The 24,959-nt window shown below is 52.2% G+C and overlaps 2 protein-coding genes and 1 long non-coding RNA gene across 7 annotated transcripts in view; 1 reads left to right on the top strand and 2 right to left on the bottom strand.

The window, feature by feature from the left end:
- Slc12a4 (solute carrier family 12 member 4) overlaps window positions 1–17,822 on the bottom strand; it is a 23,418-nt gene extending 5,596 nt beyond the window's left edge. The window contains exons 1-13 of one of the 5 annotated variants that reach the window (XM_004842997.3): window positions 17,628–17,822; window positions 12,556–12,650; window positions 10,886–11,017; window positions 6,948–7,094; window positions 6,795–6,849; window positions 5,314–5,444; window positions 2,872–3,113; window positions 2,473–2,687; window positions 1,804–1,968; window positions 1,622–1,720; window positions 1,328–1,385; window positions 812–986; window positions 409–527 (exon numbers count right to left, since the gene is read on the bottom strand). In XM_004842997.3, coding sequence (XP_004843054.1) covers window positions 409–527; window positions 812–986; window positions 1,328–1,385; window positions 1,622–1,720; window positions 1,804–1,968; window positions 2,473–2,687; window positions 2,872–3,113; window positions 5,314–5,444; window positions 6,795–6,849; window positions 6,948–7,094; window positions 10,886–11,017; window positions 12,556–12,650; window positions 17,628–17,742 — 1,748 coding nt within the window. In that variant the 5' untranslated portion in view covers window positions 17,743–17,822. Of the gene's footprint in view, window positions 1–408; window positions 528–811; window positions 987–1,327; window positions 1,386–1,621; window positions 1,721–1,803; window positions 1,969–2,472; window positions 2,688–2,871; window positions 3,114–5,313; window positions 5,445–6,794; window positions 6,850–6,947; window positions 7,095–10,885; window positions 11,018–12,555; window positions 12,651–13,155; window positions 15,814–16,157; window positions 16,369–17,627 lie in introns of those variants that run through there. The other 4 variants (XM_004842992.3, XM_004842996.4, XM_021256828.2 and 1 more) reach the window with 4 other exon arrangements.
- On the top strand, window positions 17,820–21,137 carry LOC147830638 (uncharacterized). The gene is made up of 3 exons (XR_015448889.1): window positions 17,820–18,028; window positions 19,932–20,505; window positions 21,026–21,137. It is a non-coding gene; the product is annotated as an uncharacterized LOC147830638 (long non-coding RNA).
- Dpep3 (dipeptidase 3) lies at window positions 20,602–24,959 on the bottom strand. Its single transcript, XM_021256824.2, has 10 exons — window positions 24,666–24,959; window positions 23,991–24,117; window positions 23,402–23,531; window positions 23,165–23,306; window positions 22,834–22,903; window positions 22,554–22,730; window positions 22,170–22,254; window positions 21,607–21,682; window positions 21,036–21,171; window positions 20,602–20,933 (listed from the first exon to the last, which is right to left on the bottom strand). The coding sequence occupies exons 1-10, from the start codon at window positions 24,932–24,934 to the stop codon at window positions 20,706–20,708; spliced, it is 1,440 nt and encodes a 479-aa protein (XP_021112483.2). The 5' UTR covers window positions 24,935–24,959; the 3' UTR covers window positions 20,602–20,705.

Below are 24,959 nucleotides of genomic sequence, written 5' to 3'. Positions count from 1 at the left end.
AAAGGCTGGAGATGTAGCTCAGTGGTAGAGTCCCTGCCTAGCATGAACGATGTCCTGATTTCAACCCCCAGTACTGCAGGTGGGAAAAAAATGGATGGGGTAGTGGTAGCTTTATCAAGGTACAAGGGACCAGGGATAGAGGTCTGCTGATCTGCTCTGGGGAGTCTCCCACAGGCGGGTATGAACCTTGTTGGTTTCTTTGTAGCTTCTATATAGATGCCAGGCTAGCTCCTGAATGCAGGAGTAGGCTGAGCCCTGCCAGGCAACATCTCACAGAGCCTGGCAGGTGTCCCAGCCACTCCCTCAACATCAACAGGGTCATGAGGAGCTGCTGGGGGCCCAAGCTGAGGGGTATGGGGGTTCTGGGAGCTTTTCCCAAGACCATCCCTCGCCCCAGTCCCAGCTTACATGGATAGAATGGGGGCCACCATGTCGAGGGAAGCAATAAGGATGCCAAGCTCAGCGATGAGCGCAGTCAGGAGGAGTGCCCAAGTTGGTTCGCCATTCGCCTTTCCGTGGCCAAATACCTGCAGGCACCAGAGAAGTATTTGGTCCTATCTGCCTCCCACACCTGGGTCCACAAGGTGCAGGCCACCCCCAAGTCTATCTATATGAAGGTCACACGTTTCCAGGCTTCTCTGCTCTGGATAAGCCCCAGACAGGCCATAAGGATTCTGGGCCTAAGCAGCTCTGCCAACAGTAGGAAGGGCCAGGGAAACTCTGGTAGCTCGTTAGGGGTGTGCTGCATCTGGATTTCCTCTCTCCCCCAGCCAGTATAAAGCACCAGGAGAAGCCAGGTTGTGGGGCTCACCCGGAGGAAGGGAATGATGTTGTCCTTGGCGATGGCCTGCAACAGGCGTGGTGCCCCAGTGAGGCTCTGGAGGCCAGCGCCACATGTTGAGAAGAAGGAGCCAATAACAATGACCCAGGGCGAAGGCCAGGCCAATGTGCCCACCACCAGGTTCCTGCTGACACCATCCCCATACCTGCAGGGGCCAGGTTCAGACAGTGTTTCAGGTGAGGAGGCCACCCACAGTTACAGATGTCAGGGGTCAGGAAGGAAAGCTCTAGGGGCTGAACTCTGGCCTTTGGTGGAGAAGGCTGGTCACCAGCCCCTATCCTGCATCCCTACCCCTTTCCCCTACCCTGATCCCAATGTCACCATCCTCTCAGAAGCAAAAGTTCTGCAGGGTTCCGAACCCACCTCGTGGCACAGACCACCATGGGCAGCCAGCAGCCTGAGGGGGATGAGGAACATGGCAGGGAGGCTGTGTGAGGGGAGGTAAAAGCTGAGCCAGTGACACAGGAGGGGGTGTGGGTCACTCACTTGTCCCGGAGCACCACACCCTCGATGCAGGCACCAAAGAGAACCACACTGCTGAAGTCTGTACTTCGTCAAGGAAGCTAGGCCTCCACTGCAGCTGCCTGGCTCACTTCTCACAGAGGATCTAAGAGGCCTTCACCTCAGCCTCTGTGCACAGACAGCTGAGGGGTCGGTCTGTGGTATGCAAATGTGTGCGCCTCGAGTGGGTGTGCGTGTGTGTGGGCAGGCATATATGGTTTATCTGCGCATGCTGACTGGCTACTCGCCCCCATGCTGCCCCAGGCCTGGAAAGGATACACACAAGTGAAGTTGTAACGATGGCCAGAATGGTTCCCACCGGGATGGACTTCTGGGCATCACGGAGGTCCCCGGAGCGATTGGAGCCAGCCATGATGCCTCCAAAACACATGAAAGAGACTCCCTCAGGGGGCTGCCCAGGACTGGGGACAGGGGTGGTTGGGCAGGCAAGAGGGGCTCACCTGTTACAGAGGGGAAGAAAATGCCAACCAACACTGTGAAGGATGTGGCAATGTCAGCCATCACGTACTGGGGCAGACTGTCCTTCAGGCTGAGAGTGTCCACGGAGGGCAGCCCATGCTTCTCCACCACCTCGCCCTTCTCCAGGTAGGCACTCCACAGGTTTTCTGTGGGGGGATCAACATTACCATCACAACCCCACTGTCCTCCCCAGGACAGTCTAGGGCAGCCTAGCTGGAGGCTGCAGATATAGAGAAGGTCTGGGGACTTGGGGGACAGCTTCAGTCCAGTGGCTGGTGTCTGCTAGAAGCTGTCGGTTAGAAGTCTGACAAAGGTGGCTGAGCCATCATCGGCCAAAGCCCCACCATTGCCTGCCTCCCAGACAGAGGCCCTTTATGGGTCCTATGGGAACATCCCCAGGCACATCAGAGGCTGGTGGCCAGGGGAAGAGGGGCTGCCAGAATTTTCCAGGGCTGCTGCAGGCCCGGGATGCTAGCCAAACAGCCTCTGTTCACCCGAAACTCAGCTGCCAGGAGCCAGGCTGGGAGGACACTGCTGAGTTGGGAAGGCAGCCAGACTGGCCCCCATTCCTGAGCTGGCCACACAAGGACAGCTCTGTGTTGTGCTCTCCTGTGCAGCCTTCGGGCTCAGGGATAGGAAGGAGGACCTACCCTGGAGCACACCAGCAGCTGCCCCAGGGATGCCAGGGATCTCAGTCACATTGTTGAGCAGGAAGTAGGGGTCACAGGAATCAGTGGTAAGGTTGGGACTGTGGCAGAATAAACTCCACAGGTGGGTGGCCACTGTCTCATTGTCCACCACAGCTGTCTTGGCGCAGATATCAAACTGGTCCCGGGACAGAGTCCTGTTGCCTAGCATGCATACCCTGTGGGGACAGAGGCATCAGCACCTGCTCAGCTGGAGACCCCAGTCTGTCCCAACCCTGCAGTCTTAGGGAACACAGGGCATCAAAGGCTGTCCATGTGGTATATGTGCTGTCAAAGCGAGCACAAGGTTGTCCACTTGGAAAGGATGTCAGTGTAATGCCTGGATAAATGACAGTTACTTACGGAAACACAGGAGGGTCAAAAATAGACTTGATGCCTCCAGCATAGATGGAAAGGATGGAGATGATCACACAGGCCAGGAAGAGTGAAGCGAATTTGTTCACATACTTGACACCAACAAACACCACTAGGGTCATAAATGTCAGAAAAATGGTCCCGTACACACGCATATTGTTCAAGGTGGCATTTGATGTGTCATGAGCACCCAATGGGTAAAAAATGGCAGCTGGTGGGGCAATGTAGGTCTGAAACAAGAAGATAGATGCAGAGTATTCAATCTTCTTATTTTGGTGGTTTGAAGAGCAAAACATGTCATTTTGGTTTTCTTTTTTCTTTTTTTGGTACCAGGAATCAAACTCGACCTTGTGCTTGTGAGGCAGGCTGCAAAACCACTGAGCTAAATCCCCGGTATTTTGGTTTCCTTTTTAAAAGTGTATTTTGGGGCCAGGGATTTAGCTCAGTGGTTCCGCCGCCTGCCTTGCAAGTGGAAGGATCCAAGTTTGATCCCCGGTACCAAAAAAAAAAAAAAAATTAAAAGTGTATTTAAAAGAAGCCAGTCACAAAGGACCATATACTGTATGGATCTGTTTATATGAAATGTTCAAACTGGGAATGGTGGCACACACCTATAATTTCATTCTGGGAGGTTGAGGCAGAAGGATCTCAAGTTTGAGCCTGGGCAAGTTAGTGATCTTGCGAGATCCTGTCTCAAAAGATAAAAACGGGTTGGGGATATAGCTCAGCGTGAAGGCTTTAGGTTTGATCTCCAATACTGGAAATAAAAAGAACAGAAAAGAAAAGTCCAGAAGAGATAAGTCCACAGAGACAGTAAGCAGTCTAGGAGTTGCCAAGGGCTGGTGATGAACAGAGTTAACTAATAAAGAGTTTCCCAAGGACCTGAGTTCAATCCCCAGTACCAAAAAAAAAAAAGTTTCTTAGGGGCGCTGAACATGTTCTAAAATTGATTGTGGTGATGATTGCATCCCTGTGAATATACTAAAAACTAAGTAACTGTACACTTTTTTTTTTGTACTGGAGATTAAACCCAGGGCCTTCACACTGAGCCACATGCCCAGGTCTTTGTTTATTTTTATTTAATCTTTATTAAGTCACTAAATTACCCAGGCTGAGCTTGAACTTGTGATCCTCCCGTCTCAGCCTTCCATACTGCTGGGGTTACAGGTGTGTGCCACCACACCTGGCTTGAAGTGTACACTTTCAATGGGTAGTGAATTGTATGGTATGTGAACCAGCTATTATAGAAAAGAAAAAAGAAAAGAAGAGAGCCAGGTATGGTGGTGCATACCTATAATCCCAACACTCTGGAGGTGGAGGCAGGATTGCAATGAGTTTGAGGCCAGTGTGAACTACATAGCAAGACCTTGTCTCAAGAAAAAGAAAGAAAGAAAGAGAGGGCTGGGGATTTAGCTCAGTGGTTCCGCTGCCTGCCTCGCAAACACAAGGTCCCAAGTTCGATCCCCAGTACCAAAAAAAAAAGAAAGAGAAAGAATGAACAAATGAACACAGAAATGGGTGTCAACCTGAACAGTAGAAGGGCCAAAGTTTGAGTAGCAAAATAAATAACGGTAGTACTGGATTATGACCAATAACCTAGAGAACAAAATAAATATCCAGAAGTCCATATAATTACATAGTTGAATAGACAAATAAATTGGGGAGAAGGGACACATTTCCTTACAGAATTTCAAGTAACAAATGTGTAAGAAGTATGAGAAACAGAAAACAAATTTTTTTTTTTGTATCGGGGATTGAACCTTGCGCTTGTGACACAGAAGCTCTAGGCACAAGTTCCATGCTACAGGTAGAGATGACCAGGAGGTAGGATAGTCAGCCAGTCCTGCTAAATCTCTCCTAAATCTCTAAATATCTCTGGAGCCTTGTGCTCTCCACAGTCCCCCATCTCTTCTCCCATTGGCCTTGGTGGTTCAGTGGGGAGAAGGCTGAGTTTGAGATAGCACCCATGGGTCTCAGGGAGGGGACCCTGACCTCCAGACAGCATCCTGGGGCTGCTCACCCTGACTTAGGGACAAGGAGAAGCTACATATGAAGGGCCTGGGGTGGGGGGGTGGTGACAGAGCTGGCCAGAACTCACACAAGCCCAGGAAGTATTCTCTGTGTCACCTCCAAAATTGGTCACTCATATCTAAATGCAACAGTTGGTGGACTTCCTGCCATGGCTGCAACAGTGCCTGGGCAGATGAGACATCCACAACAAGGCCAGCAGCCAGGACCTTTCCCTGCCTGGCCCAAACTAGCAGGTGATGAAGGGGCCTGAGCAAAGATCCTTCCCTCTCCACGTCTCCCACTGTATAACCCTAGACCCTGGCTGAGAGAGGGAAGCACAAACAGCATGGGCCTTGCGTGTGGAGTCCAAAGGGACTATTTGGACATGTCTGGAACTGACCGGGGCTTAGCCTGACTCACCAGCAAGATCTCGATGGCGCCCAGGATGTACATGGCTGCTGCAAATGTTGTTCCCAGGTAGAAGCATAGGCCTACAGCACCTCCAAATTCTGGTCCCAGTGAGCGGGAGATCATGAAGTAGGAGCCACCAGCTACAGCAGGGAAAGTATACAAAGGTCAAGGCTGGTTCTGGTTTTTTGGGGTTTTTTTGGTACCAGAGATCAAACTCGGGACCCTGTGGTTCCGAGGCAGGCGCCGGAACCACTGAGCTAGATCCCCAGCCCTAAGGCTGGTTCTTTAAGGGGGCTCTCTTTCACAAGCCCTCACAACCATGCAGGACAGGGGCTGCTTTTCTCCTTTACAAACCAGGACAGGATCAGTGTCTTGTCTAGATTTTTGCCCCTGCAGCTCAGCACAGGCCTCCCACCAGTTAAGTGTCCATGGGATGCCCTGAATCTGTGCTTCTGTTAGAGTCTGGCATACTCCCCTGTGAGACTAAGAGTCAAAACTGTGCAGAGACAAGGGTGACCCCAGGTTGATGACTGCAACTGCTCTGATAAAACCTCTCTGGTAAAAATCTGGGAACAGGAATGAAGAAACTTGAAAAAGGGTCAATCCCCTTCATCTTGTAATAACACCTCTAGGACTCTCCTAAAGGAAATGTCAGGGACAAGAACAAAGATTAGTGTTCAAGGCTATTCATGATGAACAGTGTCTATAATGGCAAAAGAGCAGAACTCATAGGCCGGAGAATAATCACATAAATTGAATTCTATCCTCCCACTGAGAACCTTGTTTTTAAATAGGTATTTATTCCTGGGCCGGGGATTTAGCTCAGTGATTCTGTCACCTGCCCCGCAAGCGTAAGGACCTGAGTTCGATCCTCAGTACCAAAAAAAAAAGGTATTCCCAACATTTGGGAAATGCATGGACACATACACATATATAGGAATAGCCAGATGTGGTATGCATGCCTATAGTTCTAGCACTCTGCGAGGCTGAGGCAGGAGGACCACAAATTTGAGCCTAGCCTGGATGACTTAGTGACTTAGTGAGACCATCTCAAAATAAAAAAGTTCTGGGCTGGGGATTTAGCTCAGTGGTTTTGCCGCCTGCTGTGCAAGCGTAAGGACGGGAGTTCGATCCCCGGTACCAAAAAAATAAAATAAAATAAAAAAATAAAAAAGTTCTGGGGAGGGCCGGGGATTTAGCTCAGTGGTTCCGGTGCCTGCCTCAAAAGCGCAAGGTCCTGAGTTCGATCCCCGATACCAAAAAAAAAAAAGAAAAGAAAAAAAAAAAGTCCCTAGGACTCTCCTAAAAAAAAAAGCATATGAATCTATATACATGCATATATCTGAGAAAGAGAAATTTTGTGTGTGTGTGTGTGTGTGTATATATATAGTATATATACATACACATGTGCATGTACATATATATTATATACATCTATACATATACATATATTCCCTCCATCTGGCCTGGGGTGGTGCTCACTCACCCACCTGGAACCACACCATTGGTGGCGATGGCACTCATGGAAATGGCTGTCAGCAAAGTCTGTGGGAAGAAGGGCCTGGATGAGCATCTCGTCTGAGTGGGCTCCATGGGGAGACCATGGCCATGCCTAGCCCATCTCTGGCCCTATGAATACTTACACAGCAGCAGCAGATGAGCACAATGAGGAGCGCCTGCAGCACCCCGGCCATGCCTACCATCCAGGTTAGCCTCAGGAAGAGGATGACTCCGAAGATATTCTGTAAGCAGGGCAGGTACACCCCCATGAGGGTGCCCATGCTGGGTGCCTGTGTGGGCAGGAGGGGAGGGGGCACAGAGTATCAGAGGGGCCTGGATGCACCACAGAGGGGAGCTCTCGGTCACTCAGCAGCCCTGACCTGCAGTGGGGTGCGCAGGAGGTGGGAACCACAGCTGGGACATCTCTATTGACTCATATAAGAAGACAGTCGGGGCTGAGAAGCTATAAAACCTGATTCATTCTAAAACCCATGTGTCAGCTTTTGAAACTTAACTCCTCGAGATACTACTGCTTCTTTCCCTTACTTTCTTCTGTTACACTTCTAGAGAGAGGGGTCTGGCTCAGATCCCTACCTTCTCACTCAGCAGGTCCCAGGAACTCAAACCAAAGTCCTAGAAGTTGGCCCTGTCCTTCCCCTTCTCCAGTCTCCCCACTCTGGTCCAGATGGACAGAGACCTACCCCGTTTGCCTCCCTGCTACCTTGAAGACGGCCTTGTCCCAGCCATAGAACTTGAAAGTGGGGCAGTACACCACTGGATGGTGCCCTCCCATGCCTGCCAAGCTCCACATTCCAGCTCATTCTGCTGCCAGAGGAGATCCCTTTTTGAACCCAATCTCATCACCTCTTTTGAAATCCCTGAGATGTCCTCTAGTCCAGTGCTGGAGTGTGGTGGACTCCTTGGCTTGCACCACTAGATGTGCTCCATCACCTCCCTTGTCAGCCCCAGTTGTGGACCACAGTGCTCCCTCAGCATCTCTGAACCTGGGCATGTGCTGCAATGGCCCTGCTCACTGCCTGGCAGACTCTCTTCAGTGAGGCCTCCAGGAGGTTTAACTGTTACCTCCCCAAGAAGTTCTCCTGGGTTGGAATTGATACTCTCTTGTACTTTTTCAATATCGCTACACCCTTCTATGACATTGGTCATTATAGGTCACTGTAACGAACGGTTTACTAGTATGTCCCATAACCATACTGGCTCATTTACTGGTTTATCACCAGCAGGCCCTGCAGGTCCTCAAAAGATGTTCCTGAACCCAATGAGTGGTACCTGCATATCATATGGGAAAATCCTTCAGATTGGCTGCGGGCAGGCAAGGAAGGCCTAACACGCAGATTCTGCAGGATTTCTCAAGGCAGTAAAGGCAAGGCAGAGCCAGCCAGGGGGCCAGGGCAGAGACTGTGTGCACAGAGGCAGGGCTGGTACAGCCTAGGGCAGTGGGGCTCTAAGAACATCCAATAGAGGCCCACCCAAGCCTTCTCTGTCCAGAGTCTGGGGTGGGAAGTAAGCTAGGTGCCCACAGGAACTCTCCTGCAGGGTCCAGACCTGGGTCAGGATCTGTGTGCAGCCTAAAGGACGTCAGAAGGGCCTGGGCAAGAACAGATGCTCCCTCACACTGTCCTGCACAGGACAGTGTAGGTGACGTGCGTGATCTGTAGCGCATCTGGGGTGTCTGAGCCCTTCTCAGATACTACCCACTGCATAGTGGCAGTGAGGGTTCCCAGTCCCACCCCCATCCTAGGCTGAGTCACTCTAAGAAAAGGGCAGTGTGGGAAAGGGCAGGGCCGGAAATGCTTTCTGCATCCCCAAATAACCTCTGGCAACCCCAGAAGGTCACCGAGCTGAAGCCAAAGTAGTTGCCAGGGAGAGGCTGCTTTTGGGTCTTGGCATGGTCTAATTGGAGGCCCACCCTTCCTGTTTCAATCTTCTTTTCTGAGGTCCCAGCTCAGAGCAGCCACAGATGAGGCACACAGCTCCCTAGCTTCCTACTGACTCCCTGGAGACTTGACCAGACTCCTCCTTCTTCCATGCAAGAGCCACTGGGGCTGCAACCCATAAGCACCTTCTCACATCCTCACCCTAGAGTCCAGTGAGGAGGGCAGCTAAGCCATGGCTGGATCCCAACACCCTCACAGAGTCCCCATTAGGCCAAGGGACCACAGTCCTGCTGAGATGTGCAATAGCCTTCCTTGGGGGTCTTTTCACCCCAGCCAGCATTTCCCTGACTCAGTCTCAAGAGACAGGCATGATGGGGCTCTTACCCATGAATCCTACCACCCACTACAGGCAAGGAGTTGAGACTTTCTCTTGAAAGGCTGGATAGGCGTGGTCTGAGATAGTCAGGGTTCTGTGCTACCTTTAGTCCAGAACATACCAGCAAAATCATAACTAGTTGGAAAGGATAGGGATTGGGTCTGTGGAACCTCAAGACAGCAGCTGTTCTCTCTAAAGAGTGGGCAGATTTGCCTCCTGGAAAGGCAAGGTGAGGTATGCACTTCACCTTGGTCTGCCCTCTCTGCAGGCAGGGCCCATACCAGCAGGGCCAAGATCTCACAAGTGGGCCTGAGGCTGAGGACCTGATTTATTCCTAACAGGAGTTTCTTTTGCTTGTGCTGACCTGCAAGGAAAACACTACAGCCACAACCAAACTCCAGCTCCTTCCAAACAAACCTGCTCTTCCCAAACCTCAGGTAGGCAGGAGGTAGAGAGGAAGGGTCCCTTGCCTCGCCACCAAAATGTATAGGAAATTTAATGCCCTCAGTTAAAGTGAGGGCCACTACACAGAGGAGCTGAGCAAGGATGCAAAAGTCAGCCTAAAGTCAGAAGAGGGCTGAAGCCAGAGCCAGAAAGTGAGCAGGCGATGGGACAGAGAATCCTCCTAGGAAGTACCAGCCTCTTACCACATGTATGTGTTCCCCTCCCCTGGTGCTCAAGGAACCCAGGGGCTGCTAGAGGACTCTACAAGAGGAACCTTGGGGCAACCCGGGTCAGGGCAGGAGGGTTTGTGACTTGCTGTAGGTTTCATAGCTCCCAGGGACAACCAGGTTTCTGGCTAGCCACCCTGATGTGATGCCAGTGATCTGGCATTTCAGTTACATCTCACAGTCAACACATAAATCTTTTTCCAGTATTATGCACTGATCTCAGACAGGTTACTTAAGGCCCTGCCACTCAGTTTCTTCATCTGAAAGATGAAGATGAGCCAGGTATGGTGGGATATAACTAATTCCAGCACTCGGGAGGCTGAGGCAAGAGGAAGGAGAATTCAAGGCCAGCCTGGACTATACAGTGGAACTCTGTCTAAAACAAAACAAAAGAAAATAAACACTAAAAGGTTAGAGATGTAGCTCAGAAGTGGTAGAATGCTTGCCTACCATGTATGAGGCCCTGGGTTCAGCACTGCCAAAAAAAAAAATAAAATAAAATAAAATAAAAAGAAGAGGTGGGGGAGGAAACACAGAGAGAGAGAAACAGAGAGAGAGAGAGAGAGAGGGAGGAGACAGGCAGACAGAGACAGACAGAGACAGAGGCAGACAGGGAGGGAATCCAGGCTTTGTGAGTCAGGAGGCAGGCTTAATAGCTTGGGTGAGCAATGGAAAGCATTTAAAAAAAAAAAAAAAGTGAAGATAATAATAGCATCTACCTCACAACTTTTTGTTTTTGTTTTTGGAGACTGGGTTTTGCTATGTTGTCCTGGCTGATCTCAAACTCCTGGCCTCAAGCCATTCTCCTGCCTAAGCCTCCCCAGCAGCTGGGCCTACAGGCTGGTCTGGCTTCCAGCTCACAGGATGTCTTGTGAGAACCCAAGCCCACTCATAGTATAGTGTCTTACACAGTGTGTGTGGAATGTGATAGGAAGCTCCTCTCACTGTTATTTCTGAGGGCCTCCCTGGCCCTTAGCCCACCCTCTGAAGCCTCACTGAGCACAAGGCTCTCAGTGTTCGTCCTCTCTCTCCATGCCTGGCACCCCCTTCCCTTGGTCTGGTGGGCAAACAGTCACTTCCACGGTGTTCTGGCTCCCCCAGGTGTGGCTCCTCGGTGTTGACCACAACCGGCTCACCTTGGCTGCTCTCCGGCGGGTGCCTTCCCCACTCTCAGCCTCTTCATGCTCCTTGGCACCCTGGGTGAGGTTAGTATAGCTGACGAGTTTGCCCAGAAGTGATGATACCTTTGGGCGGATGTCCAGCTCCTCCTGTAAACAGAGCCACGGGGCAAGATGGCAATGGGCCAGGCTGGTGCCAGGCTACCTGTATGTAGCCAGCAGCCTGGCCCGTGGCCCTGTGCCAAACCCTGAGGCAGGCCTGGACCTGATCCCAGCTCTTGCCTGGGGAAGCCCAGGCCAGCCAAACGGGTAGGTGTGGGGACCACACCCCCGCACGTGCCACTCAAAGGCCCAGCCCAGCAGCTGCTTTTCTCTGCCCCACCTTGGCTGTAATCACTGCCAACCCATTTGTGAAAACTACCCACCTCAAGGGATCGAGGGAACGGCAGGCATGGCTGGCAGGCAGGCAAGCAAATCCCACTTCTTCCTGCCTGCTTTCCTTGGCCACCTCCCAGCTATCACTGGGCCTCTAGGATTCATATCTTGCCCATAAAAAAGCCACCCTAGTTACCTCAGGAAAGCAAGGAAAACAAAAGAGGGACATACAGGACAAGAGGGATTTCTTGTTTGCTCAACCCCAACTTTCCTGGATGGTTTCCCCATAGGCCCTGGATCCCGTGAGTAGCCCCAAAGTGGGATTCTGGTCCCCAGCCTGTCCTGGGGGGAGGGCGGAGATCAAGGGCTTGGTTGCCAAACTTTGCTGCTCTCCCAGGTCAGAGGCCTCCTAAGGCTCAGGATCCTAGACCCCCAGCAGGGCCTGGGCTTTCCCGGCCCCTATGGCCTTCTCAGTGCTAGACCTCCACCTGCCTCTTGCCCACGTTTAGCCTTTTCCTGTTGGTCAGCTCCTTTCTGACCCTAAACATGGTGTGTGTATGTGTGTGGGGGGGATGAGAAGTGAAGATACAGGTCTTTTTCTTTTTTTGGTACCAGGTATCGAACTCAGGTCCTGGCGCTTGCAAGGCAGGCAGAGGAACCACTGAGCTGAATCCCCAGCCCCGAAGATACAGGTAGGTCTTTAGGAAGATTGAGAAGCCTACACTATTTAGCCATGGGGCAGATGACTATATGGATCTGAGTTTAGGAGCCTAAACCACGTCTTAAATCCAAATCTTAGTTCTCAGCTTGAGTCTGGAAAGGATAAAACTCAAGTTCAGAGGCATAAATTTGGGGAATTTTCTAGAGGTGTCTGTTGAGGTTACAGATATAGAGGGTAGGGGCAGATGCAGGAGGAAGGACCAGGCCTCTATAAACTAGAGGAGGACAGAGCTGGAAGAGTCAACCAGGAAACACAAGGAAGAGTCCTTGGGAGAGAGCCAAACCATGGACAAAAGTCCTCTGAGTGGAGTATAAAGAGGAAATTCTGAGAGGGGTGGTCCCTGTGCTGAGGGGCTGAAAGGAAGGCACAGTCATGGAGATGGCAATGGAGATTGGATTTGAGTGGCCTCTGGCAGAGCAGTTTCACTTTGAAGGACAACAGGAATCAGCCTGGCTGCCAAGGGAGCAGGCAGACGAGGAGACTGGAGGAGGAGCCACCATCCAAACTCCCTGCTTAGATGAGAGGCCCCTGTCAGGCCCTTGCCTGCCCATCTGCCCGCCACACCTGTGGCCCGGAATGGCTCCTCAGCTACCTCAAACAGTGCCAGGTTCCTATCATAGTAGTCACTTCCTCTGGAAGCCTCCAAGGGGCAAAGAAAAGGGCTGTTCTCCCTGTGGTTACCCTGTCCTGTGGAGAAAGAGAGAGAAAATCCCAGTTAGTGGCTGCCTCTTAAATCCTCATCTTGTCTTCTACAACAGAAGGACTAGAATCCCTAAAATATGCTCTCTATAAAACACTCTAGAGCTGGGTGTGTTGGGGCATGGCTGTAATTCCAACACTTGGAAGGCTGAGGCAGGATGATCAGGAGTTTGAAGGCAGTCTGGGGCTGCATAGCAAATTCAAGGCTGGCCAGGATACACAGGAAGACCCTGTCTCAGAAACAGACAAAACTATCACACTCTGCTGGCCCCACGGAACAGCCAGGGATAATCGGAGAAGTCAGTAAGCAAAAGCCAGCACATCTTTCTCTGGTCCATAAGGCACCAATGAGAAAGCCCCAGACACACTAGCACAATCATGCGTCAAGGGGAGTGGCCGGTGGCGGGGGTGGGGGGTGGGGGGTGGCGAGCGGGACCTAGCCTCAGCCTGCCCTCAGGCTTCCCCCAATCCTCCCCTTCCTCAACCCGAGCACCCAGTGTGCCCCGCGCCAGAGGTGCGGTGTCTTTAGGAACCAGATAGATGACACGGCACAGTGAACCTTTGGATGGCATGGCTGGCAGGCGGCCTGCTAGCCTTCCCACCATGCTCCGCACGGGGGTGCCCTGGAGGGCAGCCCCGAGGATGCTGGGAGGCTGGACAATTCGAACACTGTGGAGAGGAAAGTGCAAGGAACTGTCTAGGTCAGGATCATCTATGAGAGCCAGGCCGCCTTGGGTGTTGGATTGAGCAGGGTGGAAAAGTTAGGAGTGTGGCTGCTGGCAGGAGCCACGTGTTGGCTTCCTGGTCTCCAGATCGTAGCAGTTTGCCCCAGAACAGGTGAGAGGCAGATGCCAGCCTCCATCCACAACTCAGGCTAGTGAGATTTTGCCTCAACTCCAAGAAAATCTGAGAGAAAGCGGCTAAGTGCACCTTTTTCTGGTAAACCCATCTCAAAGCTTGGCTTTTTCTGGCCTCCCATCATTCACTTTTCTTTGCTTCCCAACCTTTGTCCCTCGTGTGCCTCACCTTACCAGCTTTCCACCAAGCAAGCAGAAGAGGACAAGCACTCTTTCTACTTAATTTTTTTTTTTTGGTACCGGGAATCAAACTCGGGACCTTGCACTTGAGAGGCAGGCAGCGGATCCACTGAGCTAAATCCCTGGCCCAAGCACTCTTTCTAGATGCTGAGTGCCCCTCACCGAAGGGAGCCTGGCAGTTGCAGCCCTGGCTCAAGGTCAGACAGCAATGGGAAGCTGATATTTGAGTTCAAATAAGCCACTTTGGTGTTGAATGGCAGTAGTACGCAGTTTTGAGGGTAGATGGATTGGAGAACAGAAGGGAGTGGTGGCAGAGGCGTCATCACCAACCCAGACTAGTGGTGTAATTGGGCCATGCACTGGCCATGACCACCAATTTTTTGTTTCAATATGCAATTTCTTTCTTATTTGCAGCTGAGAATGTTGACTAATGCATCTTCCTCTATCTGAAACACTCTCTTGCTATTAGCATGTGATTTAACTTGCCCCCTCCAAGCCCATGACCACTTTGTAGGTGCTGCACTATAGATTACCATCAAGACTGACAGGGAAAGTGTGCCCATGACAATTTCTCTGGCAGTCAGCTCCTCCTTCTCTTAGCATGTGAAAGCTGAACATCTGCCTCATCCAGCAACCTGATTAACTAGTGGGCCAAGCAGCTCAGTCCCACATTTGATGATGGCATACTAATCAGTGCCAATGGCATGGTGGACAAAGGCAGCATGAGGCCTACTCAGCCTACCAAGTCATGTCAAAGTTCAGTAGAGTCACATAGCTCCTCAGACACTCTGATATCTTATATTTGCTTATTCAGGATCAGGAGTCTCAAGTCTGAAAACCCAGTAACACTGTCTTTTATATTGATAGCTCTTCAGTGAGAAGCCTCTGAAAATTACTCTTGGATTCTTTGTGACAAAGAAGTGTCTCCCCTAAATAAATCAGATTCTTCATTTTGACAGAAAATGGCAGCTACATGTCTCATTTTACTTCCCTTTCTGCCTTGGCTGCCAGGAATCTCCAGGCTAAATTTACTTAAATATCATCATTTATCTAATCACAGAGTTCTGGTCTCCTGTATTCCTTAGGGAGGCACTTTTATTGCATATTTCTGATCCTTTTGTGGAAATAAGTTGGAAATGAATGATAAATTATTCTAAACTGAGGCACTGCAGCCTGCCCCACCACTGTTACTTTGTCTTGCTGAGGAGTACACACTGGTATCCAGAAAAGGTACAACTGGGCACACAGCAGGTCCTCCAGCTCCAAATGCCTGAAGAAGGTCCTCCAAGACCCAAGTGATACCTTGCCTCTTTAGGCATCACTCCAGGGTGACCTTTCCAAGTGTTACCTCCAGCCAGGCATGGTGGTTCATGCCTGTAATCCCAGCATTTGAGAGCCTGAAACAGGATGATCATAAATTTGAGGCCAGCCTGGGCTACACAGTAAGCTAAAGTCCAGCCTGAATCCCAGAGGGAGATCCTGTCTCGAGAACAAACCAACCATCCAACCAACCAAGAGCTGCTTCTAGTCCTTGCAGCACCATTCCAGTGATCCAGTGTCATTCCAGTGACAAGGAGTGAGGCCCAGAGAGGTTCAGAGGCAAGGCCATACAGTGAGGGGGCCAGATCTAGGTCCAGGGTCCACCAGAGTCAGGTAAGGGCTAAGCTGCAGGTCCCTGTTCCTAGTCCAGACTCCAGTCCATCCAGAATGAACCCCAGAGAGGAGAATAATCCTTTAACTTAGAGAAGAGGTCTAGGGTATACAACTTGGCCAGGGTTTGCATACCCAGCCTCTGGGTGTTCAGATTGTCAGAACCCTGGCTTAGATTCCTAGCTCTTCTGTGTAACCTAGGGTAACTTGCTTACCCTATCTGTGCTGCCTTGTCCACTGTTGCCCTGTCCTGTTATATACAGACAGTGAAACTGATCTTTAAACTGCCCAGGGGCATCAGAAAAGGGACTGTCTATCCCAGACACAGGAGGCACTCCTTGGAGTGTCCCAAAGCCTCATTTTGGGACAGCTCCCATGGGATTGTGGGAATGCAAGAGGGTCTAAGCAGTGGCTCTGTGTTTGTACTGCCCTCAGCTTCAAGCTGCCTGTTCTGCCTTCAGCTATTCCAAAAATTCCAGGGCAGGTCTGGGCACGCCTGCCAGGCCCAAGCTGCTCAGATACCACTTCAGACCCCAGTGAACCTGAGTATGGCGAGCGTCTGTGAAGTTCGAAGTGTGTTCCCACCAGCAACTGTGAAGACATCGGTGACCCTCTTGACCCCCGTGCACAGGAGCATCAGCCTGAGGTGGCCCTGCAGAACTTCCCCATTCCCTGCCAACAGGCTAGCTTGACCCCTCAGAACAGAGGTGGGCCTTGAGCTGAGGGTCTCAGGAGATGGATCTGAAGCTGACTGGTTTTGTGGCCCCCTGAACCTCCATAGTCCCCACCAAGGATCAAAATCACTCACCGGGGTGCAAGGTGTCACCCATCCTGTAGACACAGCCACGGTCTGGTTGAAAAGGAGTTAGAGGAAGGAGGTAGTGGGAGGGGCTGGCCCACTATAGGTGGAGGGATCTGGCAGGTCTCAGCCAATGTGGCTCCAGGTCCCACCAGTCACCCTGTGAGGAGTCAGGGCAGCACCAGAGACTCAGCTCTCTCTGCCCACTGGTCTAGGCTGATCCAAGTCATGCAACCCAGGCCAGCCTCTGGGAACAGAGGGGCTTGGACATCAAGGAAGTTGGCTGCTGCTCTGATACCCTGAACAAGGCTAGGGGCAGACAAGAGCAGGGCAAGGGGCACTCACACAGCTGTCAAGCCTGAAAAACCTCTATGAGGTCCAGCAGCCCGTGTCCGAGCCACTGTCCTGTGGCACATCCACACATGGTCATACCCACACAGCCATCACTAACGTTACACATGCATCTTCTCTGTCAACATCATCTGGATTTGTCACCAATCATCATCATGCTCATCAATGACAACCTGGCAGGAAACTGGCCAAGAGTGCATGCGCTGACCTGAGGGTCCCTTCACCCTGTGATACCCACATCTGCACACCTGCACAGTTACACATGTACACACCACTGCAAAGACACGTGCTTCCAGCGATGTTCACACTACCAGGGTAGGCTCTGGCAAGGTCAGTATTGGGGTGGGGGGAGCCTCCGGGGGGTAGGAGATGGAGAATGGGGAGTGGAGAGAGGAGGAAGACGGGAGGAGGGTCTCACCTCGAGGCCCAGCTCTAACACCTAGGTTAAGAGGTAAGCGGTTCCAATCTCGCCTCTGGGTTTGAATCCCTGGGTGGGTGTGTGTTAGGTAACCCTCCCCGCCTCTCTTCACTGATTCCTAAATTCGAGTTACAGCGCCTGTCCCATGGGGGTGGTTAGGAAGATTAAACGAGTTGATTCAGGTACAGTGCCTAAACAAGCCTGGCCCTGTGGCAGTGCTCCCCACACGCCCGCTGTACCTGCAGATCTGTGCCGGGGCCAACAAAGGTCCCCTCAGCAAGCACATTCGCCTCCTTGCCGGGCCAGAGCAAGGTGACTCAGGGAAGGGAGGGAACCAGAGGGGCCGAGAGGATGGGGGCGGTTCACCAAAGGCGCAGAGGCTTCAGCCGGGTTTCCGCTGTGCTCCAGCAGGCAGGGCCGGAGACCGGGCCTGGGCTCTATCCCGAGCCGAGACGGGCGGCCACGTCTGCAGCCCTCGCCCGCGGCCCGCAGGGGAGGAGCTGGGGAGGGGCGGACGGGCCCGGTACCAGGGCCGAGGAAAACCGAGTCTGCGCGCGCGGAGCCGGGAGTGGCGGCGGCGCAGGGCAGGAAAAGTTGAGCCCGCACCGACATGTGCACGCACGCTGGTCCCGCCAGGAGGAGCGGAAGGGCGCGGGCCCCGCGTGGTCGCCCCGCAGTCCCGCCAGGGCCCCCGCCGGGCGCGCCCTCACCGTCCAACTCTTCCCGCTCGGCGTGCTCCCCGTAGTCCACCCAACTGAGCCCCTCGAGGTTGTCATAGTCGCCGCGTCGCGGCCCGTCCACCGGCACCACGGTGAAGTGAGGCATCGCGCGCGCTCGGCTCCCCACGCCCGCCGTCCCGGCCGCTGCCCGCCGTCCCCGCCACCCCGGCCGGTGCGCCCCGCCCGCTCGCATTCCTCCCCACTGCGCTCACTTCCTCCGCCCGCCCCCCGGGCCGCCTCTCCGGGGCGGGACGCAGGAGGGGCTCGGGTCGGCTCCTCCCCAAGGGGGGCCCCCCCGCTGGCGAGAGGACTTGGGGTGGGAGTACTCCCCCTGGGGGACGTCCCGATTCCTGTGTGACTTTGGGTGAGGGGCTGTCCTCTCGCATCTCCAGGTGCGGTACCTGTAGGAGGAGGGGGCTTTCAAGTTTGGGGGCTAAGGGCCGGGTGAGATGGGGAGCGCCTTGCACTGGTTCTACGGCCTGGGACTGCTCGGTGGCATTTCTGTTACTGAACAGTAAGGATAGGCGGGACCGGCCCAGGACCGCAGAGGCCACTTAGTCCCCATCTTCTCTGCCTCCCGTGTCTTGGCAACCCTGGAAACTGACCCTGGTGCAGGCGGATGGCGATTGTGGGCTCTACTCCGGCTGCTGTCTCCTCTTTAGTGGGGTGGGGTGAAGGTGGGTGGGTGTGTTACCCAACTGGCCGGTCGGGACCGGTTTTCCTGTTTGGGGCGGCACACTGGGTGATTAGTCAAGTTCTTTTATTTCAACTTTTTTACTCTCACCCCCTGGGTCCCTTTACCCAAATCATTTACTCACTTGCTGCCTTTTTTCACTTTCTACCCCATTGCTTCGGATGACTTATCCATTGTGCTTTATGGCTTTACTTTAGCATCTTTATCTTTCTGGGCTGTCCTTTCAGCTTTTTTCTTCTTTCTATCAGAAAACCCCAGGGCCCATCTTAACTTGTCTATCTTCACTCTCTTCCTTTTAGGGTTCAGACGGTTTTAGAATATCGACTGGCTTCAGGCTCCTCTGTTTGTTTGTTTGATTGATTGATTGATTGATTGATTGATTGAGACAGGGTCTGGCTCTGTAATTCAGGCTGGCCTTGAACTCACTGTGTAGGCCAGGTTGGCCTTGAACTTTCGGCGATCCTCCTGCCTCAGCCTCCTGAGTGCTGGAATTACAGGTGTGCACCACCATGCCCAGCTCCAGACTGGTTTATAATACTAATAAAGATGAACATGGCAGGAACACTCACTCTGTCAGATATCAAAACTTATTTTAAAGTTGCCATAATTAAGATATGGTATTGATACAATGAACAAATAGTACAACTATGTGTAACAGAATTAGAAAATAATGTGCAAGACCCTGGGTTCAATCCCTAACAATGTAAAAAAATAAAAATAAATATGGATCCTTGATTTATCAGATAGGTGCACTAAAGTCCTTTTTTCATTTGCATTATTGGGGATTGAACCCAGGGCTTTTACACTGAGATATATCTCCAAACCTTTTAAAATTTTTTTATTTTGAGATGAGGTCTCATTAAGTTGCTAAATTGCCCGGGCTGGACTTGAATTTGTGATCCTCCTGCCTCAGCCTCCCAGGGTGCTGGGATTATAGGCATATGTGCTACTACACTGTGCTTCTTTCAACTTTAAGATCCCATAGAAGGCACTAAGACCTGGCTCTGCCCCAGTTAGAGGAGAAAGTGACCAAAGAAAGGAGATCTGTGTGGGCCAATCTGACAGTAATAGTTTCCATTTTCTTCCCAGTTTTTTTTTTTTCTTTTTAAGACATGGTGACCTCCCTCCCTATTTAAAAGTCAGTTTGACAATTTTATTTTTATTTATTGGTTCTAGGGTTGAAGCCAGGACCTTGTGCATTATTGTTGGTTACAATTATTTGAACTATTTATTGATTGTATCAACCCCAATTTTTTTTTAAAAATTGATTTTCATGGAGCTTGGGGGGGGTAGCTCAGTGATAGTGTGTGTGCTTGGCATGTATGAGGTTCAGTCTCCAGCACCTGCCCCCAATAAATAATTTCAGAGGGCCTTATCTGTAAAAGCTAGAAATCTTACAAATAATTTCTCCCAATAATTCCAAATAACTTCCTGTCTACTGTATAAATACTATTGGCTTCTTAAACAAAATTAACCTTTTCCTGTTGTTGGCCGTGCTGGGGATCAAGTCCAGGGTACTATCTATGCTAGGCAAGTGTTCTACAACTAAGCTCTAGACCCAGCTCCTAACGTTTTCTTTTTTTTTTTTTTCCCTGTTCTAGGGATTGAACTCAGGGCCTCTTGAACACTAGATCAGCACTCTACCACTGAGCTTACACCCCCCTCAGCTCTTTAAAAATTCTTATTTTGAGATAGGGTCTTCCTAAATTGCCCAGGTTGGGCTCTAATTTTCTATCCTCCTGCCCTGGCTTCCCAAGTAGCTGGGATTACACCTGTGCACCACCACACCCATCTCAAATTTAACTTTTCAGAGGAAGACTGAAAGCCACCCATGGTCACAGTCCAGGATGAGATTGACACTGAACTCCATTCCTTCTGTAGCTCTGGGGGCTCAGGCTTTCAGTGTAGGAATCTGGTGAAGCATGTAATCCCAGCACTCTGGGAGGCTGAGGCAGGAGGATCAAAAGTAAAAGCCCAGTTTGGGCAAAGAAGAAGAGGAGGAAGAGGAATAAGAGGAAGAGGAATAAAAGGGAGAGGAGCAGGAGGAAGGGAACGAAGAGGAAGGGGAGGAGGGAGAAGGAAAAGAGAGATAGTGGAGGGGGAGGGGGAGAAGCAGCAGCAGCAGAAGAGAATCTGATGAGCTTCCTCTGCCTTTCCTGAATGCCAAGGCTGAAGGTGAGCAGCTGGGGCTGGGGGCCAAGACCCCTCACCAAACAAGACCCTAACTGACCCCACTCCCACCATGAAGGAGGAAGGACACTCACACTTGGCTCCATGTCTCAAATGTTTATTTTCAACATAGGCTGGGGGCTGGGCCACTAGAAGGGGGACTTTGTGGAACTTTGCCACGGTGGCCTCTTTGGGGATTGACCAGGTCACCAGGAACAGAGGATGAAGACTGGGAGGGTGGCAGCAACCATGATGCTTGGAACAGCACCTGGGGAGCTTTTTGAGGGGCTCTGCAAGACCTGATTGGTTGGCTGGGTCATCCCCTGGTGTTTATTCTGAGGCAGAGGCAGGAGGTGTGGGTGGCAGAACTTTCTCGGCTGCCTGTCTGGAAACTCAGCTTCCACAGGGCTCAGTCCACTGCTTTCTTCTCTCACCTGTGGGTGGGTGGGAGGCAGCAGTTAGATGTCCCTCTAGCAGCCTCCCCTACTGTTCAAACCACTGAAGCAACCATCCTTTTGCTGCCCAGCCCAGCGTACCTGCTCCACTCGCCTGAAGACCCGCAGCAGGTTTCCTCGAAGCACACCTTGAAGCTCCTCCTCACTCCAGCCCCGACTCAGCAGCTCCTCTATCAGCACAGGGTATGTGGACACATCCTCCAGCCCCTCAGGGAACCTGTGTGGCCATCTATTGGCTTGGCCCCGATCCTGGTCTAGGGCCTGCTGGTCCACCAGCCCTAGTCATGTATGACTAAAACTGAAGGCCAAGTGCTTCAGGCTAGGGGATGCGACTTTAGAAATGCTTTGAGGACTGGGCTTCTGTATCACTGGCTGCTGAGCAGATGATCTGATGGGTTGGGAATGGGGTCTAAGCTTGGCTTCCTTCAGGAGGGGAATACTTAGCAAGTGTGACCACTTGGGTCTACTGGGCCACTCAAAGGATAGGAAGAGCCTTGGAAATAGGCCCTGGAAGTGGGGAGATGTCAGGTGGGCTGAACACCAGAGCCTGTGGTCAAGGCCTGAACGATGGGAGGACCCCAGGATGAGGATCTAAGACTAAAGGACTCCCTGCTGTACCCCAGCCCAAGACATGGCCAGGGAAAGCACTCACCGGCCAGATGCGTCATAATTTCCACCAATCCCAATGAACTCTGATCCAATGACTGTCCTTATGTGGTCAAAGTGATCTAGAAGATGGAAGTTGGTTGTGAGTAGCAAGCACAAGGCTGTAGTTAGACCCTGGGACCTGTAGTTAGGCCCTGGTTTGAGGAAGCTCAGCTCTGGCCAATTTCCCTGCCCATAGGACTTCAGGCCATGGCAGCTGCCACAGAGCTCATGGCCAGATACAAATCCTGAAGTGGTTATAGCTCTGGGCCTAAAGAGGACCTCAGAGCCACCCCTTTGAAACTTTTCCTGCCTCTGGGCTCTGCCTGTCCTGTCCAGAGGTATGGGGAATGACAGGTCATTTTGGACTGACAGCAAGAATAAGACTCAGAGGTAGAGATATCAAACTCATCAGTACCTACTGTGGCCTAAGACCTGGGTGGCAGTGGAGAGCTGGGTTGGTGGGAGGTCTGCTACTCCCTAACATGCACTAGGCTGCTGGGGCTCTCCTGAAGGCCTGGCACCCTCAGCCCAAGCCAGAGCTGCACAGAGAGCTGAGGTGGAGCTTACCTGCCACAGTGGACACGTTAGCAAACAGGTTGCAGTGCACCACCCCAATGGACAGGGTCACCATCACGATGCCACCATTATTCTTCTAGAAGAATAGACAAAGGGATATTCAGCTCAGCCCCTCTGGCCTGACGGTGTCCCTCTCATGTTGTGGATGACACTCTGTCTTGGCTTCAGGTGTTGGAAGAGGCCTTCTTCTTTCTGGGTTTGTGGGTCCCTGGGTGAAACTGATTTGGCCATAAGTATCAGAGGTGGAGGACGAGTAGCCAGCCTTGGGCCCAAGGGTGTGTGAGTCTGAGGGCAACGATTTTCTGTGTTCAGGCTCAAGACTCTTAAACTGAAGCAGGCCTAGCCCTGGGTGTGAGGGCTGGGGTGAGTGCTTACCAGAAGCCACAGGATGTCATCAGGAACATTCAGGTAACTGTCACACACACCCCTGGCAGCTGAGTGGGAGAAGATCACAGGAGCCCGAGACACATTCAGTGTCTGCTTCACTAAGTTGTCTGAGGCATGGGACAAGTCTATCATTATGCCTAGGCGGTTCATTTCCTGTACCACTTTCTGCAGGGACAATTAATGTTTGAGAGGAAGCGGGTATCAGGGCACACAGATGTGTGCACATTATCTGTAGGGAACAAGTGGGGTATAGAACAGGAGTCCTTACCTCACCAAAGCTTGTCAACCCGCTGATGTTGGTGTAGGAGTTGTATATTAATTTGGTGGAACTCTCTGCCCTGCAGGACAACCACAGAGGTGCAATTAGCTGGTCACACCTTGATTCTCAGAGCCTAGGGAGCTCTGTCTGTCCATCCATTGCACCTCCAGAACAGGTGAGGACCAAGGCCCAGCAACTTTCTGGGAGTGTAAGAGACTGGCTGGGAGTCCATTCCCTCTGTGGACAGCTTTATCCTCACTTCTGGCCAGGCCCATTCCAGAGGTGGGGCAGTTTCCCCACCATGCTGCCTTCACTTCCCCCTGGTAGGCACTGTGCTCACCAGGGTGTGCTGCAGGTGAAGGTGAGCGCCAGGTAGCGCACTCCCAGCAGATAGAAACTGCGCAGCACAGAGAGGCTGCTGTCCAGTGAGTGACCACCCTCCACACCAATGAGGCAGGCCAGCTTTTGAGTGCTATTCAGACCTAGAAAAGGGTGCAGAGTCAAGTTTCAGAATCCAGGGAAAAACCACTGCAATGAGCTCAGACTGGCGTGCCCCCCCCCCCATTTGCCAGTCCACCTTCAGCTGAGGTCACCAGCTCCAGCTCAGAGTAGGAAGCACACATGCGGCGGATGAGGTCAATCTGCTCCAGGGTGAGGCGCACAGCATCCTGGTCCTGGGTGTTGCATGGGACATAGGCCGACCAGAACTATGGGTGGTTCGGGGGTCCAGAATGAGGCCAAGGTGGTCTCCAACCCCCTAGGCCTTCCAATCCTGCCTCAGCTCCTACAGCAAAGCACTGCATGATCCCATGGTCCCATAAAGACTAGTTTGCTGCCAAACTGTAGATTCAGGACACATCATAGACTGCTGTTTGTCTGTGTGCGATGGGAACGCCCCCGGCCAGATACCACATCCTCTGTGGTTCGAGCAACTCCCACACTCACCACTGTTTTTCTGGTATCTTCCTTACTTGTCTCCACTGAACCTGGGCACCCATGGAGCTTGCCTGTCTTGCCCTCCGAGGCCCCCAACACCCAAAACCTATATGATGCTCCCCAACACCTATATGATGGCACACTGAATGCCCCATGTACCCAGTCACCTGGAGGCTGGCCTAGCCAGCTTCTGTGGCCCCAACATTCCCCAGCATCCATGTTTCTGGTACCTGGGCACCCACAAGACCATCCCTAAGCCTATCCAGGCTGGTCTGGCTGTGGCTGAAATTGCGCAGATTCACATCCTGCAGCCTGTTCTGGAAACGCTGCTTCAGGATCAGAGGCAGGTTGTTGTGGCTGAGGGTGTCAAGAAGATATTAGAGTAGGGATATGGCCTCCACATCAGGCAGGACAGGCCACATGCCTATGCCTACCCTCCCCCACCCACCAAAGATGTTGTCACACACAAAAGGGGGAGTTGGGGCCGTGTTCACCAGCAATGGGGTAATTGTGGGAGGGCACCCACAGAGGAGAGAGGGCATCCAAGGGTGCTGGGAAAAGGCCTCCTCACAAGCTCTGCATACTCAGAACCTCCCGTGGGCCAGGCGTGGTGGCACAAGCCTGTAATTCCAGCACTGAGGAGGCTGAGGCAGGATTGCTGTGAGTTTGAGGCCAGCCTTGGCTACATACTGAGTTCAAGGGCAGCCTGAACTACAAGGGAGACCTTGTCTCAAAAAAAACAAAGCAGGGGCCGGGGATTTAGCTCAGTGGTTTGGCCGCCTGCCTTGCAAGCGCAAGGACCCGAGTTTGATCCCCGGTACCAAAAAAACACCCCCCCCCCAAAACAAAGCAAACCAAACCTCCCCCAGCCAGGAGCAAGCTCATCCCCTTCCACAGCTACGCACCCATCCACTAGCGGGAAGTCACGCATCAAGGCCCTCGCACGACCTTGCAGGCCAAGCGTGGTCGGGGTGCCCGGTATGGTCGGGGAGCCAGGAGTGCCTCCAGTGGTGGGAGCACTGGGGATGCCCGATGACGTCTGGGTGGTGGGGGTGTCCGGCGAGATCTGGGTGTGGATTACCGGCTGCAGCAGCAGGAGTAGAAGCAGGAAAAGCGGACACATCAGAGGCCGCGGGCAGAGCACAAGGGTACCGTCGAGGCCTTCGGGCTGCATGTTACTCGGGCAGGCGGGGTGACGT

This window comes from Heterocephalus glaber, unplaced genomic scaffold (assembly GCF_053883595.1).
Source record: "Heterocephalus glaber isolate CG9 unplaced genomic scaffold, H.glaber_assembly_v1.0 deba00000071, whole genome shotgun sequence".
Lineage (NCBI taxonomy): Eukaryota > Metazoa > Chordata > Mammalia > Rodentia > Bathyergidae > Heterocephalus > Heterocephalus glaber.
The sequence above is the reverse complement of the archived record's forward strand: the minus strand, read 5'-3'. Positions and strand labels throughout refer to the sequence as shown.